The 23,778-nt window shown below is 36.4% G+C and overlaps 2 protein-coding genes across 3 annotated transcripts in view; one reads left to right on the top strand and one right to left on the bottom strand.

Moving 5' to 3' along the window:
• LOC125654951 (uncharacterized) overlaps positions 1-5,943 on the top strand; it is a 188,173-nt gene extending 182,230 nt beyond the window's left edge. The window contains exon 21 of the mRNA XM_056144176.1: positions 586-5,943. Coding sequence (XP_056000151.1) covers positions 586-4,280 — 3,695 coding nt within the window. The 3' untranslated portion in view covers positions 4,281-5,943. The remainder of the gene's footprint in view (positions 1-585) is intronic.
• Positions 5,944-12,501: 6,558 nt separating this feature from the next.
• Positions 12,502-23,778, bottom strand: part of LOC125654030 (cadherin-like and PC-esterase domain-containing protein 1) — a 35,354-nt gene continuing 24,077 nt past the window's right edge. Inside the window, exons 17-23 of one of the 2 annotated variants that reach the window (XR_008796908.1) lie at positions 21,584-21,713; positions 18,367-18,724; positions 18,174-18,275; positions 16,527-16,614; positions 15,643-15,789; positions 13,237-13,996; positions 12,502-13,069 (exon numbers count right to left, since the gene is read on the bottom strand). Coding sequence is in view for 1 of the 2 variants with exons in the window: in XM_056144177.1 (XP_056000152.1) it covers positions 13,889-13,996; positions 15,643-15,789; positions 16,527-16,614; positions 18,174-18,275; positions 18,367-18,724; positions 21,584-21,713 (933 nt within the window). In the remaining variant the exon portion in view is untranslated. Of the gene's footprint in view, positions 13,997-15,642; positions 15,790-16,526; positions 16,615-18,173; positions 18,276-18,366; positions 18,725-21,583; positions 21,714-23,778 lie in introns of both variants that reach the window. The other variant, XM_056144177.1, reaches the window with a different exon arrangement.

Here is a 23,778-nt window from a genome sequence, read left to right on the forward strand (position 1 = left end):
TGCAAAATATAAATCTGGTTGTTGCATGCAAAAGTATTTGTTTTTGCTAAAGTTTATTCATAATTTATTTCAAATCAACAGATTCTGCTAAACAGCTCATCTTTAGCGTATATTCATGACGTCATAATAAAATATTACGTCATTTTCATGTAAGTGGGATTAGAAGAACATCCTAGTTGTGTAAATAAAAAGAATAGTTAAGCATAGTATGAAAGTTGAAAAAATGAAGAAAAAATATTCGGCGGTATATAGCCAATAACGTCCCTTGTCCTGAGAATTTAGAATTTTCTCAAAAACTCTAAATTATTGTGATAAGCCGTCAGTAAAATGCTTCCTTATGATGGATAAAAAAAAAAAGTAGATCTCGGAAACAAGGTTTTCTGTCTAAGACTCGTCCTATACAGTAAATCGTGTTCCCTCGGTGAGACCTATCCTAAACCCGTACTAATAGAGGTTGCTTTATTTTTATTACAGTCCTTTCATAAAGTGTCTAGTTGTATCAATTTTTCGAGTCTTTCAATTTTATAATACAACTAATCTAACACCCAGTAACACACTCTATATTCAGTTTTCTGTAATTCTTAGGAAATGGAGGATATATACAGCCTGATCACAAACAGGACCACGATAATGTATTACACGAAGCCTGCAAGAATGCGGAGCTACAAACGTGTGAACATCTTATCCAAACACACCCTCACCTTCTACACAGTGTAGATAATGATGGATGGAATGCTGCTCTATACGCCGCTAGAGGAGGAAACGTTAAAATTCTACAACTACTGGCAGATAATGAAGTAGACGTCAAACATAAAGCCAATAACGGCTGGAACATTCTTCACACGGCATGTATACACTCTAACTTAGAAATGAGTCGTTTTATCATCCAAACATACCCCGACCTTCTACACAGTGTAGATAATGCTGGATGGAATGCTGCTCTACACGCCGCTAGAGGAGGAAACGTTAACATTCTACAACTACTGGCAGATAATGAAGTAGACGTCAAACATAAAGCCAATAACGGCTGGAACATTCTAAACGTGGCATGTGTCAACGCTAACTTAGAAATGAGTCGTTATATCATCCAAACATACCCCGACCTTCTACACAGTGTAGATAATGATGGATGGAATGCTGCTCTATACGCCGCTGGAGGAGGAAACGTTAAATTTCTACAACTACTGGCAGATAATGAAGTAGACGTCAAACATAAAGCCAATAACGGCTGGAACATTCTTCACGCGGCATGTAGGAACGGTGAATTAGAAATGAGTCGTTATATCATCCAAACACACCCTGACCTTCTACACAGTGTAGATAATGATGGATGGAATGCTGCTCTATACGCCGCTGGAGGAGGAAACGTTAAATTTCTACAACTACTGGCAGATAATGAAGTAGACGTCAAACATAAAGCCAATAACGGCTGGAACATTCTTCACGCGGCATGTAGGAACGGTGAATTAGAAATGAGTCGTTATATCATCCAAACACACCCTGACCTTCTACACAGTGTAGATAATGATGGATGGAATGCTGCTCTACACGCCTCTGGAGGAGGAAACGTTAAAATTCTACAACTACTGGCAGATAATGAAGTAGACGTCAAACATAAAGCCAATAACGGCTGGAACATTCTAAACGTGGCATGTGTCAGCACTAACTTAGAAATGAGTCGTTATATCATCCAAACATACCCCGACCTTCTACACAGTGTAGATAATGATGGATGGAATGCTGCTCTACACGCTGCTAGAGGAGGAAACGTTAACATTCTACAACTACTGGCAGATAATGAAGTAGACGTCAAACATAAAGACAATGACGGCTGGAACATTCTTCACACGGCATGTGTCAACGCTAACTTAGAAATGAGTCGTTATATCATCCAAACATACCCCGACCTTCTACACAGTGTAGATAATGCTGGATGGAATGCTGCTCTATACGCCGCTAGAGGAGGAAACGTTAAAATTCTACAACTACTGGCAGATAATGAAGTAGACGTCAAACATAAAGACAATGACGGCGGGAACATTCTTCACGTGGCATGTGTCAACGCTAACTTAGAAATGAGTCGTTATATCATCCAAACATACCCCGACCTTCTACACAGTGTAGATAATGATGGATGGAATGCTGCTCTACACGCTGCTAGAGGAGGAAACGTTAAAATTCTACAACTACTGGCAGATAATGAAGTAGACGTCAAACATAAAGCCAATAACGGTTGGAACATTCTTCACGCGGCATGTAGGAACGGTGAATTAGAAATGAGTCGTTATATCATCCAAACATACCCCGACCTTCTACACAGTGTAGATAATGATGGATGGAATGCTGCTCTACACGCTGCTAGAGGAGGAAACGTTAACATTCTACAACTACTGGCAGATAATGAAGTAGACGTCAAACATAAAGACAATGACGGCTGGAACATTCTTCACATGACATGTTTCAACGCTAACTTAGAAATGAGTCGTTATATCATCCAAACATACCCCGACCTTCTACACAGTGTAGATAATGCTGGATGGAATGCTGCTCTACACGCTGCTAGAGGAGGAAACGTTAAAATTCTACAACTACTGACAGATAATGAAGTAGACGTCAAACATAAAAACAATGACGGCTGGAACATTCTTCACACGGCATGTGTCAACGCTAACTTAGAAATGAGTCGTTATATCATCCAAACATACCCTGACCTTCTACACAGTGTAGATAATGATGGATGGAATGCTGCTCTACACGCTGCTATAGGAGGAAACGTTAAAATTCTACAACTACTGGCAGATAATGAAGTAGACGTCAAACATAAAGACAATGACGGCTGGAACATTCTTCACACGGCATGTAACAACTCTAACTTAGAAATGAGTCGTTATATCATCCAAACATACCCCGACCTTCTACACAGTGTAGATAATGATGGATGGAATGCTGCTCTACACGCTGCTAGAGGAGGAAACGTTAAAATTCTACAACTACTGGCAGATAATGAAGTAGACGTCAAACATAAAGACAATGACGGCTGGAACATTCTTCACACGGCATGTGACAACTCTAACTTAGAAATGAGTCGTTATATCATCCAAACATACCCCGACCTTCTACACAGTGTAGATAATGATGGATGGAATGCTGCTCTACACGCTGCTAGAGGAGGAAACGTTAAAATTCTACAACTACTGGCAGATAATGAAGTAGACGTCAAACATAAAGCCAATGACGGCTGGAACATTCTTCACGCGGCATGTGTCAACGCTAACTTAGAAATGAGTCGTTATATCATCCAAACACACCCTGACCTTCTACACAGTGTAGATAATGATGGATGGAATGCTGCTCTACACGCCTCTAGAGGAGGAAACGTTAAAATTCTACAACTACTGGCAGATAATGAAGTAGACGTCAAACATAAAAACAATGACAGCTGGAACATTCTTCACGTGGCATGTGTCCACGCTAACTTAGAAATGAGTCGTTATATCATCCAAACATACCCCGACCTTCTACACAGTGTAGATAATGCTGGATGGAATGCTGTTCTACACGCCGCTAGAGGAGGAAACGTTAACATTCTACAACTACTGGCAGATAATGAAGTAGACGTCAAACATAAAGCCAATAACGGCTGGAACATTCTTCACGCGGCATGTTTCCACTGTAACTTAGAAATGAGTCGTTATATTATCCAAACATACCCTGACCTTCTACACAGTGTAGATAATGATGGATGGAATGCTGCTCTATTCGCCGCTGGAGGAGGAAACGTTAACATTCTACAACTACTGGCAGATAATGAAGTAGACGTCAAACATAAAGCCAATAACGGCTGGAACATTCTTCACACGGCATGTGTCTACGCTAACTTAGAGATGAGTCGTTATATCATCCAAACATACCCTGACCTTCTACACAGTGTAGATAATTATGGACGGAATGCTGCTCTACACGCCGCTAGAGGAGGAAACGTTAAAATTCTACAACTACTGGCAGATAATGAAGTAGACGTCAAACATAAAACCAATAACGGCTGGAACATTCTTCACGCGGCATGTAGGAACGGTGAATTAGAAATGAGTCGTTATATCATCCAAGCATACCCTGACCTTCTACACAGTGTAGATAATTATGGACGGAATGCTGCTCTACACGCTGCTAGAGGAGGACACGTTAAAATTCGACAATTACTGACCAAGCACCGAGTTCATTCATTCATTCATTCTTTATTTCCTCCTAAAGGAGATTTTTATACAACACTTATACATTAGAAATAAACATCACATAGGTAGTATATAAGACAGAAAAAAAAAATTATATTGTGAATACATGTTATAGGTAAGTTATACCACAGGTACTCGATTTGAAGAAAAATGTTTTCTCACATCGTACGTTAATATACGTATATTATATATGAAAACATACATACATATGCACACATCTATATTTACATATGCACGTATATGTTCATATGCATAACCAGTTAATTTGCATCATTGGGCACAGTGTGAAATACGACATTGAGATATCTAGACTGGGCAGTTACTTTGGTTTGCGATTGTTCGCTTAGGTTGAAATTACGTACCTAAACGAGACATTCTGTAGTACCAGGCTGCTGCATCCCTTAATAAACGAAAGTTAAGGAGATGTAAACTGGAGGATTGTTCAGAAAATATAAGGCCTGGCAGAGACCTTCCACCTAAAAGAAACGTATATAGGTCACGACTGTCAAGTCCACACAACTCAGCGGATAAGTTGATATCAAAATTCTCTACTATTGTTTGCCACCAAGCTTCTCTAAATACAAAGGTTCCTTTGCATGCTGTTGAAGCATGTTCAAATACATTTGTAAAAACACGATGACAAATTATACACGTTTCGGGTGGAGTATCCACAAGAGTCCAGAGTTTCACTATGAATTTGCAAAGTTGAACTTCATGCATGCCAGTAGGAATTTGCCAGAGCATGCTGGGATTTCTATTTTGGGTTATACATCTGAAGAGTGTGAATTCAGGGTCTCCGAGTATACGTGCTGATCTAGTTTCTGAAAAATGGCTGGATACAACAGAGTTTACAGTTCTTTTCCATTCTACTTGGGTGGGAAACATTCCACTTTGTAGATATGAGTGGAGATGTATTTGAAGGCAATACTTGTTGAGGAGATCGATCACATCCGGTATGAACCCATAATGTTTGTGTTTTGGAAAGTCGATGTATGAAAAAAGACGGTTAAGAAAGATCTGTTTAGTGAGGTTGTTTGTTTCCATCCGACATAGGCGACCAAAGAACTGTAATTTTCGTTTGTCTATTTCAGACACTATTGGCATTAGTCCGAACAGTGACTCACACATGTCCGATCGTGTTTGTTTGGGGAGATTCATAGCATGTTTACAAATAAAGTGCTGAAAGATGTTGAGGGAGCGAATATCTTTTTGTCTGAGATCACACCATAGTTCACTTCCGTATAAGACGCCAGGAAGAATAACTCGTTTATATAATTTGGATAAAGTCGCAGGGTTGAGGTGTTCATTGATTTTAAGAGCAAAATATGACTGTTGTCCTTTTCTGCATGCATTGGCAATCCTATCACTGGGATCCATTTTTGCATCAAGAAGAATACCAAGATGAGTGTAAGCTTTTGAGAGTTGAATAGTATTCTGGCCAAGTCGCCATGAGGTGGAGTTAATACCTGTATCTGAGGGAGAGAAGCGCAAAACACTAGATTTATTTGCGTTGAAGGTAAATCTCCACCGTATTGAGTAGCTGTAGGCTGTGTCTAGAAGAACTTGGAGTGACCGTGGAGACAAGGCAACACAGGAAATACTGATTTAATAATTTAATTTAATAAACATTTGGGTTCAGTTCCTTCGTTCAATTTCTTAATTATATGAAATTGCTTATAGTCGAATAAACATATCAGAGTGCTTCAATGTCGATGTGGTATTGTGTTTTTTCTTTAATTGAGAAAGTGGTAATTTGTTTCAATATTATGAATTATCATGAGAGAGAGAGAGAGAGAGAGAGATTGTTTTACTCCCATCGAGAGTTTTTCACTCATATTGAGACGTCACCAGCTGTATAGATGAAGCACCACAAATTTAGAAAGGGGGGGAGAGATGTATCCTAGACTTGATCAAGCCTTGTTTGTTGCCTATTAAAATCATTTCGATTGTCTAAAGCTGGAATTTAAAATGAAATTCAATGTGTATGTTGTAGGAAACGGGACAGATAATTCTGTATGTGCTATTGGATGGAAGACTTTTACTTATTGTAATGCATGTTGCATACTAGTTCACATTTCATATATTTAGCATGCGGCACGTGTTGGTTAGAGTCAATGGAGCGAGCAAGTCTAGAAATTTTACTGAATTAAAGGGTTACACATATTCTGAATTTCCCAGTAAAACATCATACTAGTATTCTTTTATTTGTTTTTAATACCCCCTCCGTTCGTCTATTAAAAAAGTATACCAGTAATTTTCCAGTGCGAACTGATTTCTGAATTAAGCATAAACCACTTTTCTATGACTTCTGAAATTGGTGAGAAACATAAGCATTTACTAGAATTTTTGACAACGAACATTTTCGGGTATTTTCACAAGCAATGTTTGTGATTTTTATATATAAAATTGCCATCCGCCACTTATAAAGCAAGGAGTAATAATGGAAATGTAAGAATGAAAGAACTGAACAGATGAATCGAACCCATGTAGCGAACTGGACCCCTCCCCCTACTAAAACGAAAGCTATCGAAAGTCATGCATATCTTAAAGGGGCATGGACACGATTTGAGCTGAAAAAATTTCAAATTTTATTTTTCCATTTTTATTATTTACAATGCTTAACTAAAGTATTTCTAATGGTCAACCAAAATTTGAATATCAGTTGTTGAGTTGTAAGTGAGATACAGCACTCACAATTCTTTGTTTTGTAAACAAGCTCGTGCTTTAATAGAATATAGCGTTTACATAACAAGGACTTGTATCTCCCATGTACCTTGACTACCGACATTCAAATTTGTCCTAATCATTAGTAATACCTTAGTTAAGCATTCTAAATATCAAAAAATTAAATTAGAAAATGTTCAGCTCAAATCGTTTCCATGTCCATTTAAGTGTTCACCTTGTGCTTTGTGGATCAGTCCATTGGAGGCGGGAGGGGGGGGGGGTATATACGTATTGATTAACAAAATTAAGCATTGAACGTGTAATTTATATTGTATATAATTTGTATTGTATATACTTTTGTAAAAGAGCATTTAATTATGTATGTCATGAAGTGACGATTCTCCCCAAAATTTGACAACCCAATTGTCCGTGTGTGTAGGAGAGAGAGAGAGAGAGAGAGAGAGAGAGAGAGAGAGAGAGTATATTCTTTCCATTGATAGTATTTCACATTTCCATCTTCTATTATCACAGCCTCGTTACTTTTGGAGTACTTAGAGATTGCGTCAGCAACGTGCTGTAAGGTGTCACAATCTGATATAGAAAAACAGATATCGCCGCATAAAGGGTTTGAACAAATATGCACCATTATAAAAATTCTCTATTTTGCTAGATATAATCTTAAGTTTTCAATATTAATTCATTTTAACACAAAATCACCTCCTGTACGTCTTTTGGATCTGAGCAAAGCCAGCATCCACTTGACATTTTATATGCCCTGGCCCCGCCGTCATAAAACTTTGAGAATTCTCAAAAAAATTCTCAACTCAACTCTTGAGAATTACTCAGCTAAGAATATTCTCAAATCAGCCGTCATAAATCGATTTGAGAATATTCTTAGATGAGTATATTCTCAAGAGTTGAGTTGAGAATCTTATCGTGCGCGACAGTTTTCGCGGAATTTTTTCAGCGCTGGTAGCGGCCCTGTAGAGCTCTTGAATGTTAAAAAGGTGAGAAAACGTCATAGAAACATGTAAATATACCAATATTACGTCTTGAAATTTTGTCGTCTGCTGCATTTCCTTTCAATATGGAGACGATGGAAGTAAAAAAGAAAGCTAGGGCACAAAATTGGACCGTTGAGGAAGAAGTTCTGTTAATAGAGGAAGTGAAAACGAGAGCAGAAATCCTCTTTGGACCTCTGAAGGGTTGTGGAAAGTCCGGAAAGATTAAAGAAATAAAAGACAGAGAATGGCAAATGGTTGCTGACAAGTTAAATTCGTAAGAACATTATTTTCTTAATTCTTAATTCAAAATGTAATATCATAAACGCAGAATTGATTAAATTCGGTCGCATAATCATGTTATTCAATCCGCGGACTTTACGATAGCATTTATTCCGGAAATGTGACTTTTAAAAACTATTTAAATACTATTTCGTATCATCATCATTATTCATAAAAATTGTTTTGTTACTGACCTGGAGATATAAAGAAATCATGCCAGTATTTCCTCTGATTCAAAGCAGATTTGGAGGGACTTTCCAAATCTATTTTAAGCTTCACGTACGCGGCATCCATCGATTAAAAAGGGGTGGATCAACGATTTTACTCATAGTAATGTAACACCTCAAATTGTGTTATAGTTCTTTATTCCATGGTGATGAAGTATATGTACAGTGTTCCCATAAGTAAGGGGCAAACGCGGTGACTACAGCTATGGGCACTTCCCTTCTGAATAGTGTTGTATCACAGGTACTTGTTTCTGTAAATGACTTATGACCTTTGTATACTAATAACAGATATTGAAGTTTTGTATTATTTGTTCCCGAATAATAAATTGAAGTTTTGCATGATTTGTGTCCGAATAATAGATTATATAAATAAAATAAAAAGTGGATGCAGGCTTTTCAATATTAATTTATATTAACACAAAATCACGTCTTTTGGATCTGAGCAAAGCCTGCATCCACTTGACATTTCATATGCCCTGGTATCTGAATGTGAAGTTCAATTGCCCAATGTAGCCTACTCATAGCAAATATCCAATAAGATACCATTTTTACCTAAAGATGAATAGAGCTTTAAAATATTAGAAGCAGCGTATACATGTCACCACAATGAATAGAACTAGGTGTATCTGAAAAATGAAGATAAAATATGCATACCTGGAGAGTTATCACAGTGAAGAACAGCACATTTCTCTCCCATCCTATACTTTTTAAAATGGTAATGAAGTATACTGATGACGGGATTTGTTCCATGCGCGCATTAAATCAATTATTGCTCTCATCAAATGAATTAATGCGCGCTTTAATTCAGTTATTGCTTTCATCAATTGAATTAATGCGAGCATCAATTGAATTAATGGAGGAATAATTGACTTAATGTGTGCATTAATTCAATTAATGAGATCAATCATAGATTTGATGCGCGCATTAATTCAATTATTGCTCTCTTCAATTCAATTGATGAGAGCATCAAATTAGTAGAAATATTGCTAGCAATAATTAATTTAGAGCTCGGTATCAATAATTTGATGATCTCTTTAATTCACTTAAAGATATCTTTAAATCCTTTACAATGTTCTGTATCAGGAATTAATGCGCGCATCAATTCTTTTAACGAGAGCAACAATTCAATTAAAGATATCATTAATTCAATTGTGGATATATTGAATTGAAGATATCTTTAATTATATAGTTGCTCCCTTTAAAAGAATTATTGCTCTCTTCAAATGAATTAAAGATATCATTAATTCAATTGAAGAAAGCAATACTTGAATTAATGTGCGCATTAAATCAATTATTGCTCTCATTAAATGAATTAATGCGCGCATCAATTCAATTATTGCTCTCATCAATTGATGCAAAGTGAAGATAACGAACAGTGATCAATCTCATAACTCCTACAAGCAATACAAAATAGATAGTTGGGCAAACACGGACCCCTGGACACACCAGAGGTGGGATCAGGTGCCTAGGAGGAGTAAGCATCCCCTGTCGACCGGTCACACCCGCCGTGAGCCCCATATCCTGATCAGGTAAACGGAGTTATCCGCAGTCAAATCAGTGTACCAAGAACGGCTTAACAATCGGTATGAAACACGTCAGACAGCATTTGACCCAATGCGAGGATGTAATGCGCGCATTATTAGGATTTAATTCGTCGAAGTTAAATCGGTTTATCTAAGGTAAATATCAATATTAATCATTAATCTGTATCACCGGGGCAATTTCCCGCTGCCAACAATTTTCTTTTTGGGTATTAGTGAGGTCATAAATTACGTCATGACCACCGTGCAAGATTCCCCAGCAGTTCGCACATGGAAATTCATCCGCCCAGCCCTCCCCGTAAACTGAAATTGTACATTTCTTAATTTGTTGTCGGTGTTTTGGCTTTGTTTTTTGTTTGTTTGTTTTTTTGTTTGTTTTTTTTCCAGACAAGAACCTATTATTTCGAGCCATTCCTCCGTCACGGCTGCCATTTCCGTGTGGGCGGAGATTCAGCTTGCCAGTAGAGCTCACCTGGATTTTTCATTCATTTAATTGATATCACAAATATAAATAAAATATAAATTTTGGAGAAGGCTTATATAGGCTGCATGCCTGCTGCCTAATCCATTTATGTTTTATACATGATAAAATATTGTTTAAAAAAATATAAATAAACATTATCTTATATTTTCCCGGGTGTACATCTGGTCCCAGGGTTCACTTCGGGTTGTGGTTTTTATCCTTGCACTAGTTATGAGCAGCCCTGATCATTACCGCTAATAAATCTAATAAGCTACAAGTCTGTCTATTTCTTTTGTGCGTACCAGTTTCCTTGCCCATGTGTATACCATATTTTGTCTTTGATTCATGAAGTATTGCTTTCTTCAATTGAATTGTAGCGCGCATCAATTCAATTGTTGATATCATTAATTCATTTGAAGAGATCATTAATTCAATTAAAGCGCGCATCAATTCAGCTGACGAATTAATGCTATCATTGATCAATGGACGCAATAATTCAGAATTGAAGATATCATTAATTATTTGAAGAGATCTTCAATTGAATTGAGGCGCGCATCAAACAAATTGATGATATCTTCAATTATCTGAGTTTATGTTAATTTGGCGCTCCATACATATATGATCCCCAATAACATGTCGTTTGACCTTTATAATCAATGTTATAGAATCAAGATGTAAATGTTAATAAAATTCCACAAGTATCATATATATTACACACACACGGATATGTGCACAAGCAAGTTTGTAATTGTATGCACTTCAACTCATTTTAATGGGAAAATTATAATCGCTAAAAAGATTAATATTCCGTTATTCTATCAATCTATGCAGTATATTAATTTTTATGTCACCTGAGTAAACTCGGGTTACCTATTGCCATTGGTTGCCGCCCATCGTCGTCTGTCATCCATTAAAAATGAACATTTTTAACTTCTTATAGCTACTTCTCTTCTTTTCACATTTGGTATGAATTAATCTTGGGACAAGGGTATGAAAGCCAGATTGGCTTGGTTTAAAGCCAGATTGGCTTGGTTTTGAAAAGTGAAATGAAATCTAATTCCATCTTCACAAGTCAAGGGTTATTGATTGGTTACCTCGCAATAACCCTTGACATGTGACGATGATCTAATTCGTTATAACGAGTCTGTACTGTATCTCATTATAACGAGTTAGTTATCTCGTTATAGCGAATTAGTATCGTTATAACTAGATAACCGAGATACTGACTTGTTATAACGAGATAATTAAAAACAGGCTTAGACTACATATCAATCCGCCAAATAAGTAATATATATACTAGATAGAAGACAGATATCTGTCTGGCACAGAAAATCATCACTAAATGTACTTCATTTTGAATGCATGTCTTTATCAATTTATTTCTTTTAGAAATGTAAATTCCCGCTGACCAAACTAAGAACAGCTAGTTTGGATTTATATCACAAAAGTTTTAGTATCAAGTATTCTCAAAATAAATTAAAATCCTTGCTGGACTCGAAAGAGCGATCTACAGATCAGCAGTCGACATGTTTTCTCTTTTTGCAGTTAATATGTTAATCAACTGAGCTACCCAGCATTGTATTAATATTTAGACGGAATATACAACTATTGCTGATATTCATACCCATTTTTTCATTGATGTTTTAAAAGAAAGTCAACCATTATTATGACGATGTAGTGTACCTCCTTAAAAGCCGTCCTGGTGAAAAATCGATTGTTTTTCTTTAACATAAGAACCTACATGTATTCAATGAAAATCTTTTGGATATTCTCACTAATTTTGGGTTAACTTGGTCCTTAGTACCTCTTGCTTGTCTTAAGAGGCAACTAATTGGGGTGGTCCTTCGATGAGACCGTAAAAACCGAGGCCCCGCGTCACAGCAAGTGTGACACAATAAAGATCCCTTCCTCCTCAAAGGTCGAAAACGCCAGGCATAGGCCTAAATTTTGCAGCCCTTCACCGGCAATGGTGACGTCTTCATAAGTGAAAGATTCTCGAAAGGGACATTAAACTATAAACAATTAATCGATCAATTGCTACACAGAGATGATTTTGTTTAACTGCTTTTAAACAACAATGCAGATCGAAACTGAATTTCTGAAAACATTTTATTAAACTTTCATAAATGATAACAAATGTATATTTAAATACAGAGTATTTTGTTCTTTGAAATGTTCATACAAGGCATACATGAGTAGTTAATATTCAAACACCTGTATAAAGAGATACTGCCTGTTGTAGCAGTAATTAATCTATTACATAGTGAACCCGGTAATATATGTATCTAGTATGTTTAATACAGGACACACGCACCTTACAGAAATATAATGATACTCATTAACAAATGAACACATATGGACTAGCTCTTCACCAGCAAACAGAATTACAGCAACATATCTAACCATATTTTCTGTCTTTAGCGAACAGTCATCAACACAAAATATCAAATGTTTTATTACATTATCAGTGCCAGTCAATATTTGTGTGCAATCTCAAGCTGCACCGTACATGTACCTCTCACAAACAATACATATATCTCATATATAACCCCTCTCACAAACTATACATGTACCTCATATATAACCCCTCTCACAAACTATACATGTACCTCATATATAACCCCTCTCACACACAACACATGTACCTCAAATATAAACCCTCTCAAACACAACACATATACCTCAAATATAACCCCTCTCACACACAACACATGTACCTCATACATAACCTCTCTAACAAACATATATACCTCATATATAAACCCTCTCACAAATATGTACCTCATATATAACACCTCTCACACACATGTACCTCATATATAACACCTCTCACACACATGTACCTCATATATAACACCTCTCTCAAACAAAACATGTACCTCATATATAACCTCTCTCACAAACAATACATGTACCTCATATATAAACCCTCTCACAAACAATACATATACATCGGATATAACCCCTCTCATCACAAACAATACATGTACCTCATATGTAAACCTCTCACAAACAATACATGTACCTGATATATAACCCCTCTCACAAACGATACATATACCTCATATATAACCCCTCTCACAAACAATACATGTACCTCATATATAACCCCTCTCACACACAATACATGTGCCTCATATATAACCCCTCTTACAAACATGTACCTCATATATAACCCCTTTTACAAGATATATATGTACCTCATATATAACCCGTCTCACAAACAATAGATGGACATTGTTTAAATGCCTTTCCTTTGTGGTTGAGTATTTCATATTATATGACATATCTTATGTGTACATGTACATGTTTTAGTAAGCTTGAATGACAACATAATACGTAGAGTATAGCAGCTAGGAAATCACACCTATGTTTCTTTCGTCTCTAGTAAATATTTAGTGGATGGCATCTGAACCCTGGACAATATCAACAGACAGACAGACTGAGAGGTGTATATTTGTCCTCGATCCTGTCTTTTTCATGTCCTACATATGCTGTTGATAATCATTTGTGAGTAGACTGCATTGATTTCACCTTCAACATGGTAAATCGGTCTACTGAGGCCGGTATTCTTCATCTCTGCTAACTGCAAGTACAATATTGTCTAATTGTTCTTCACTTCATTAATGACAGAGCACAACATAAAGGTTGTAATTCATTTCATATTAACATATCTTACATCTCATAGAGAAGAATTGTGTGAATGAAAGTATATTACATGAATGTTACCACTTTTCACAATATAATAATTACAGTCATCGTGTATGAACATTGTATAGCAAAGACAACTTTAACACAAACTGCTTCTTTACTAAAAATTCAAAAACAACTCATTGACTTTTAACCTTAAAATGCATGATGTTACAGTTGTACAGAGAAGCAATTCGGCATTTTCTATTTTTGAAATTTTCACAATAATCAAGTACTAGAATGCTACTGTGAGTAAATTTTCCAACTTTTTTCTCTGGGACTTAAACTCAACAAAACTAAATTTACATACATTGTAAGAGTTTAAACGTTGTACATCCTATATTATTTTGCAAGAACTTTTTTGGTTTTCGATCAGAAAATTTAATCTTATTCACATTTAAGTATTTCCAGCCATATCCGATTATAAAAATGGTACTGTTCATAGGAGAATTTGCAAGAATTTCATAACAAGAGACCCATGGGCCACATCTCTCACCTGAGCCACCTTGACCTTGCTGTTGTTTAAGGTCAACACCAAAGTATAACAAGGTCTTGCCATTAAGAATTCAAACTATGAAAGACGTACCTTAAATAATGCAGGAGTTATTAAAAAGGTCAGTTTTTTAAAAGTAGGTCAAACTCCAAAGTCAAAAAGATCAAACATTATTGTGTTGCAAATGTGTTGCCATAAAAAATATCTACCTAAAATAGATCCTGATATACATATACTTATCTTAAAAGTAGGTCAAACTCAGACTTCAAGGTCAAAAGACATGATATGAAATCAAAGATTTTGCAAAAAGAAATTTATATATACTAAGACATGAAAGATCTACCTTGGATAGTTCAGGACATACTTAATAGATAAGATTTTTAGTAAAAGTAGGTCAAACTTCCAGTTTAAGGTCACAAGATCAGAAAACATTAGATCACATGAAATGCTTTGTTGTAAGGGACATATACACAAAATATGAAAGCCCTAGCTTAGGTTCTTGAGAAGATTTTTAACAGGTTTTCCCTATTTTGGCCCTACCCTACCCCCAGAGGCCATGAATTGAACAAACTTGAATCTGCACTATGTCAGGACACTTTCATATAAATTTCAACAACTGGCCCTGTGGTTCTTAAGAAGATGTTTAATGATTCCACCCTATTTTTGCATTATTTTCCCAATGAAGGGAGCATGGCCCTTCATTTGAACAGACTTGAATCCCCTTCACCTAGGGATGCTTTGTGCAAAGTTGGGTTGCCTGCTGGTTCTGGAAAAAATTTTAAAATAATTTTTCAGTGTATTTTTACTATTTTACTATTATCTCCCCATGAAGAAGGGCGTTGCCCTTCACTTAAACAAACTTAAATTCCCTTCATCCATGAACGCTTTTTGCCAAGATTGGTTGAAATTGGTCCAGTGGTTCTGGAGAAGAAGTTGAAAATGCGAAAAGTTGACAGATGGACGGACAACAGGTAATCAGAAAATGCCCACTTGAGTTTACAGGTCAAGTGAGCTAAAAACCTCTGAAATCCGAAGACTACTATACTTACCTTATGAAAATGGCAAGCACATTTCCCCTGTAAAAAATCTTTAAATCTGGCCATTGTCATTTTAAATGTTTTGATGAATTCAAAACCCAGCTTTTTGCCATGTCTTTCTAATTCCTCTTCTCTCAGTAAAACTTTCTGCAAGTCTGCCTACCAATAAAAAGTAGAAAATAGACTTTTAAAACTACATTAAATACCTAGCAACTCTATTTACAAAATGTGTGTGTGTGGGGGGGGGGGGGGGGGGGTTTGTTTTTGTTTTTTACATCTACATGTACCGTGGTTTAAATTTCAAACAAAAGTACCGCAAAAGTTACATTATATGCCCGTTGGACAGAGATGACAAAATTTCAGTGCAATATCTATGATCCATAATGAGAAAAAGTCCACGAAACTATTTTATCTACTTTTAGCCCTAAAGTAGGTCATGGTGCACCAATCCAGCTGAAATGCAAACTGGACTTGTATTCCTCCGAGAGGAAACTTATGACTAAATTTCAGGGCAATTGAATCCGTAATAAAAAATACTTTTAGCCCTAAAGTAGGTCATGGTGCACCAATGCAACTGAATCTCACACTTACAATTCTTGAAGGAGAAATAGTGACCAAATTTCAACATTGTACATGCATCTGTTATGGTAAAAAGTCCGAAAAACATGACCTCGGACAGATATACAGACGTCTGATGACTGGTATATAAATATTATCCCAGTCATTAGCATATTCTGTAAATCTAAACAAAGCAAATTTTTTAAAATTAGACTTCCATTGTAATAACCCTGACCCTAAAAAAGGAACAAGTTTTTAACTTCCCATGGATGCATTTATAGTACAAATTCTATCTTAAATACATCGTCGTTTTCGCTCTGATATGTAATTGGACTTACTTCTGGTAAGTAGTGGACACCATTTACATGCTGATGGAATCCGGACCCCAATCCTTTGATGATGAGTTTAATGTGAGATAAATTTTCCCTGAAAATGTCAAAGTACTCTTACTGTGAACAAACTTTTTTTTACATTACAGAAATATTGAAGAATATTCACTTGAACACAAATAAACTTTTCGAGTTATCATCCGGAAACAAATTGTTGACACCCAACCGCCCGCATCACCAAACCAATAGCCGAGTTCAACTTCGTTGCAACTCGGCTAAAAATCCCAATATGTTAACTCTCTCTATTTCTCCAAAAATATGTTTTGAACTTGTCACCAGTAGCTCAGTGGTAGAGCATTTGCTTCATAACCAGGTCATGAGTTCAAGCCCTGCTTGTGCAATGGCCTCATTAAACCCAAGATGTTAACATACGAGGGTTGTCCCAATAAGTTGTAGACAATGTTAATAACTCGTTTATTTGTTAGAAAAAATATTAATTTTCTTTTGTTATTTAAATTAAAGCATCATTTTGGAGTTTTGTTTACAAAGTTTCCTATCTTTTTTCATAATGACATAGAACACAAATAAAAAACATGATCATAGCTGTCGGCGCACAAACTTCATCTTCATCAATTACATGACGTTATTTACCCTCAGGATTTTGCGATCGTTATTTTCTTTTTGATGGCCTTCCCATTTTCAGTTTGTATGTCATTCCCTTTACAAATATCTTGTGCCATTTAAACACTAATGCACCGCTTACATTCTGGTGATCTGATGTGCTTTCCATCTCGTGTTTTCTTTGAGCAATGGCTACATAATATTTTTTCATGTGCCAAGAATGCCATTGACGTTGTCATATCGCGAAATTTTCATTACAGGTACGTTTATAAATGTCATCACTTCTCTGCCGTTTATAACGTCCTGCGGTCGTAAAACCAATATATTACGTAGAAAACATCACTGATTCCATTGATATAAATTTGAATGCGATATATTTAATATGAAACTATTTGCTTTCATCCAAATCTGTGGTACAAAGAAAATATCTACTTATTTTTGTACACGCGCCAACAATGCAGATAGATATCTTTTTATTCAGTAACATCCCTTCTTCTATTACTTATTTCAAATAATATAATTTTTGTTTAGAATAACTAAAAGTTTCCTCATGTAAAAAATCTTTTGGATTTGATGCGTATTTCGAAAATTATTAACATTATCTACGACTTTTTGGGACATCCCTCGGATGTATTTCCTTTGTCAATTGTTCTGCATTTAGAAGTGAGAGTAATGGCTCTATCAGACATGATCTTAAAAACATAGGTCACATGTCATGGCAGGTGCTGCTACTTTAAAGAATTGAACCCTCACTGCTACAACCCTGATCACCAAGCATCTGTCTAACTTTGTGGTACTCCACCTACAGCTGGTGACGACTCAATATAAGTCAACATTTCTCAAAGGGACGTCAAACAAACAAAGAAACTCATAGGTTACAAATTAGCAATTTACAAACTAGAGTAGCTGTAAATACAAAACGCTTGTTTACGGTCTATGTTCACTGTACACAACTGAATTTCTAATGTACATGCACATTCTTCCTTTATGATCCCATGATATGTGTTCTTTAAAGCTAAGATGAAGATATGATACCTCTTTAAAGCTTTGACGATGAGATCTAAATGCTGACTAGCCAACCAATGAACTCCACCAACTACCAGCACTGTTCTGTTGTCATCAGTTAAAGGTTGTGTCCTAAATTTAAAGTCAAATTTGTCTACATAAGTCTGCAGCACTTAATGACACATTAACATTATATAACAGCATACTTATCACTTTTACATACCATTTGATGAGCTGATATATTGCCTTGTCAAATGCAGGTCTGTGATTGGTAGGTAACCAGAATTGTGGGTAATATGTGTAGCTGAGATCAGTCTGGTTGCCATTGATACTTTTATAGAGTTTGAGGTTATGAGTTTTGTCCCATTCCGTAATAGAACCGTTAATCTTCTCCAGAATGTAATGCATGATTCCCCGATTGGTTGAGTCCCCTATAAAAAGCAACTTTCGGCCCCTGAAGCAGGTGCTGATGTCGAGGTCATTCAAATGTTTGGATTGGCAGACTTCTGGCTGCCACATGGCACTCCTCCAGTGACATGAGTTGGGATTTTTACAGTCTTCACACGGAACAAACCACGAAGCTAAGAGTAAAACAGACTTATTTCCTACTGCTGCCAGATCAATGGTAACATAAAAAATATAGCAACACAACCTCACATTGGGTCAAATCCTGTCTGGCGCATTTCATACTGATTGTTAGGTCATTTTGGCACACTGATTTTGACTATGGATGGCTCCGTTTATCTTATCAAGATATAGGGCTCAGTGCAGGTGTGACCGGTCGACAGGGGATGCTTACTCTTCCTAGGCACCTGATCCCACCTCTGGTATATCCAGGGGTCTGTGTTTGCCCAACTCTCTACTTTGTATTCCTTATAGCAGTTATGAGATTGATCACTGTTCGTTATCTTCACCTTTCATAAATCTTACAGTTATTTTCATTATCTAAAATTAGAATCCAGAATTTGATCTGTTCAACACTGTAAAAACTTAAAACATTTAATTTCATAAACAAACAGTTGTAAAAAACTACATACGTATATCATAATACATAGGGCTGCAAAGGGTACCCGAAATAACCGTAAACCGCGGTTCATGTTGTTCGGGTCGGGTTCGGTTCCATTTCTACGTATTTCGGTTCGGGTTTAGTTTTAATAATAGAATCATTATAAGAAATCCTCAAAGGTGGCAGTATTTGATCAATTGTTAAATGATGGCATTGTGGACAAAACTGTAAATAATGACAGTATATTTAAGATATGTCAGAAGCATTGAAAATACGCTACAGGATCAACATCGTCAATGATAAAACATTGAAAGCATGGATGGATAGTATTTACTGCGTAAAAATGGTCAATTGTATGTAACATTTCAGTGTTTGATAAATTGAAAACAATCCCTATGCAACAGTTTTAGTAGAAAGTAAACTGAACAAGCACATTCACAGATACATATATACCTCAAACATGAAACAGACTATAGTATTTTCTGCATGAAATTGGTAAATTGTATGTAACATTTCAGTGTTTGATAAATTGAACACAATCCCTATGCAGCATTAGGATTTAAATATGGCATTTTGAAATAGAAAGATGCCCCCTCAATTTTTTTTCACGATAATCAAGACTTCTTTCAAAGTTGGCCAGGGTCCAAATCTAAGGACGATAACTCTTTCTTACTGTTTCTTATTTAGGCTTTATTAGCTGATGGCAGTAGGTAAATAATCCATTGATACGTAGATCTATATATTGCAAAAACAAACAAAAGGTACTGCTCAATAAGAATACCCCCCCCCCTACCCCAATCTCAAAAAGGGTGTTGTTAATAGGTATAAAATAGGTATAAATTACCTCTTTCCTGAATGTAAAAATATGGTATGCCTTTGTAGAAGAAAATGGAAGATATAGTCCGAACACAAATCCATGGTATAAACCTATAATTTTGACCTTGAGATCAAAGGTCAAGGTCATAAAGGGGTCATGAATGTACATGACACATAGTCTCATGGTGATACACTCATGTCTTATGGTATGACTATGTCAAAACCCTATAATCAATTTTGACCTTGAGATCAAAGTTCAAGGTCATATAGAGGTCATGAAGGTACCCGACACATCGTCTCATAGTGATACACTCATGTGTCAAATATGGTATGCCTATGTCAAAGAACAAAGAAGTCATGGCCCTGACATGAATCCATTGTAAAAACCTTTAATTTTGACCTTGAGGACAAGGTCATATGGAGGTCATGAAGGTCCCCGACACATCGTCTCATGGTGATACACTCATGTGTCAAATATAGTATGCCAATGTCAAAGAACAAAAAACTTATGGACCGGACACGAATCCATTGTAAAAAACCTTTAATTTTGACCTTAAGGTCAAGGGTCAAGGTCATATAGAGGACATGAAGGTACTCAACACATCGTCTCATGGTGATCCACCTGTGTGCCAAATATGGTATGCCTATGTCAAAGAACAAAGATTGTTATGGCTCAGACACGAATTTGCACAGACAGACAGTGATTCCTATATACCCCTCAGAACTTTGTTCGGGGGGGGGGGGGGGGTATAAAAATATAAAAACTCCAGCTAGATTCAAACGCATTATCTACAGATTGGCAGTCATACAAGTTAACCACTGAGCTATCTAGTTATGAATAATACAAGGACAAGGAATGCATTGCAAATATTTATTTTCTCTCATGTGTTTCAAAAGAAAGTCAGTCATTATGACAATGAGTTATCACTCTTTAATAATAAGATGTATCGCAATTAATATCAACTGAAATTTTATTTCAATCTTTAAATGGAGAAGATATATGTGGACCACAAATCATTGGTAATTAAACAAGCATTCTGATAGTATTGTATATAGCAATACATAGTTCCCTACCGGAGGCAAAAATTATTGGACCACAACAATATTCGAAGGTCATTATCAGACCAAGATTATGGTAAAAGGGAAGATTGGGAAATCAGGATAGGAATAGTTGGAAATTAACTACTATTCAGGTACAAAGACTAGACCAGGAAAACTTCAAAATCAATCTGTAACTTGTTATGACAAAGCAATCATCATGACATACAGAATATGAAATGAATATGTGTAAGCACATCAAAATAAGTTAGGAATACTGACAATTCATGCTATTTTTCTAAGTCTAAGGGTCATAATTTAGTGAAAAATCAACGGACCGAGACGAAATTCAAACTTGATCTGTAACTTTTTAAGGGAAAGCAATGTACCACATATCAAATGAATATCTCCAAGCACATCAAAAAAAGTCCGAAAAACTGATTTGCAAGACTGACTGACAGACAGACAGATAGATGGAGCACAATCCTAAAGTCCCCTTCGACTTCATCGGTAGGGGACTAAAAAGTAGCAACTACAACTCAGTAATTAAAGCTTGGGCAATATGTATGAGGGAAATTACCTTGCCGATAATCAGACTGATGACAGACAGGAAGTTGATCTCTGTGCTTCAGATAGAGTCTCCAGGATCTGTATTTGGTTACTGCAGTCAGTCCACAACTTTCTCTTGGAGAGTACTTCAGCTCACAATCCTAACAGAAATGTATTGATAACAAACAACTCAACTTATTGACATACAGGATGACTTAAGCTTCTCCACGTAAGGTGGCTCATCACTACACCTTGAAAGAGTTCATCAAATCAGCATGAAATAATTCAATCATGAAAGATATGTGATAAGTACACATGTCAAAAAGGCAAGCAACATGCAATTTTGGAGAAAGAGACATCATTTTCCAAAAAATAATTTCAATAAATAAAGACAGAAGACACTGGTGGATTTGAAGTTGGGATCTGTGGGTCAGTCACCCGATACTTTTTCCACTTAACTATATAGATATACAAACAATACGATCGATACAAGTAATTTCACATAACATTTGAATCGCCGTCTGGTGACATTGTGTCATATAATGAATAGGTCTTGATGTAGTGGGCTACATTAACGTCCCATATTCATGTAACAACATTTCATCATCACCTGCATACAGTAATTATATCTCAAACGATTCGATATGTGAGAGCACGTTCTCTGTATGATCAGTTTTTAAATTGAGGCAGGCTACTGACAAACAAGTTGATGTTACAGCGGTTTCAACAGTCTCTTTTGAAGTCAGCATTTTACAAATCCTACAGTTGTTTAATAAATACAACCTGTCGTTTGGTCGAATATTCTCTGACGTGCTTCAGACCAATTGTTAAACCGTTCTTTATATACTGATTTTGACTACGAATAACTCCGTTTACCTGATCATGATAAAGGGCTTACCATAGGTGTGACCAGTCAACAAGGGATGCTTTCTACTCCTAAGCACCCGATCTCACCTCTGTTGAGTCCAGGAGTCAAAGTTTCCCCAATTCTTAATTTTGCGTTCTTTATAGGAATTACAAGATTGATCACTGTTCATTATCTTCACTTTTTCATGGTATCATAAAGATATTAAACAAATTATTTATCCATATAAAAATGGATACTTTTAATATTTCACTACCATAACAGTTTCAACTTTATAGAAGCAATATTTCAAATTTATAATTGACACAATTAAATATCACTGACTTTAAAAAAGCACTTAAATGGATGAAACTTCATGATAGATAACCCAGTGATCTGCATCCACAACAACAAACCTATTCACAAAGTCATTATAGATTATTGACATGGATATGAGATAATCTCATTTAACTGAGTGAATAGCATTATACAATAGGACTTAACTTGGTACAAACTAACTTATTTTAAGAAAGTCAGCATCAGGAGGAGTCAACTAGTATTGCAACTTCCTCTTCCTCTTTACATCCCACTCAAGTGGAAGCAATAACAGCATGTTAACAATCAAGGCCAATCCAATGCCACCAAAGAGGAAAAGAGATGGGGGAATGGTTTCTCCAACCCGGGGCAGAGGACAAAAAAGGTCTCGCAATAACACCAGGCAGCAAAAGCTTGGAGTTGAAGCAAGAGATAATCATCCCCCCTTCCAGGTCCAGGAATCCTCAGAGCGCGTGCCGGGGAGTGAGGCTGCATCAGATTTGGGGGAATTTGGGCCTGCCAACTTTGGTAATATTGACAACTCAGATTTTTCTCTAGATTCAGATTTTTCTGACTTCACTCCTGTACCAGAAGTTAGCTATTTTGATAATGTAGGTCAACACATCTCTTTGAAACTTAAGCAAAAAATTTGGAATGGGCAATTTATTGATTTAGGTTTGCTGTTGTAATCAGCAAAAGAGATTGACTATAGTTTGGGGGGCCAAGGTGAAATTAAAATCAGGGATGGAAAACTCTGCACTGTCAGGTCTAATGTGGGTTCACACCTGACAACTGAAAAGTGGACTAATAGGGATGGAAAACTCTGCACTGTCAGGTCTAATGTGGGTTCACACCTGACAACTGAAAAGTGGACTAATGCCTTCATGATTTACATGAGTGTTATGTTGGAAAAATATAGAGCTCGGGCCAAGGAGTTTTTAAAATACATGCGAGACATCAGATTAGCTGCCACTAGATCGCAAGGCTGGTACAAATATGATGAGCAATACCGTCTCCGCAAAGCTAGCCATCCTGAATCCTCCTGGGGTATTATCAGTCAGGAATTT

The sequence above is a fragment of the Ostrea edulis genome, chromosome 7, assembly GCF_947568905.1.
Source record: "Ostrea edulis chromosome 7, xbOstEdul1.1, whole genome shotgun sequence".
Classification (NCBI taxonomy): domain Eukaryota; kingdom Metazoa; phylum Mollusca; class Bivalvia; order Ostreida; family Ostreidae; genus Ostrea; species Ostrea edulis.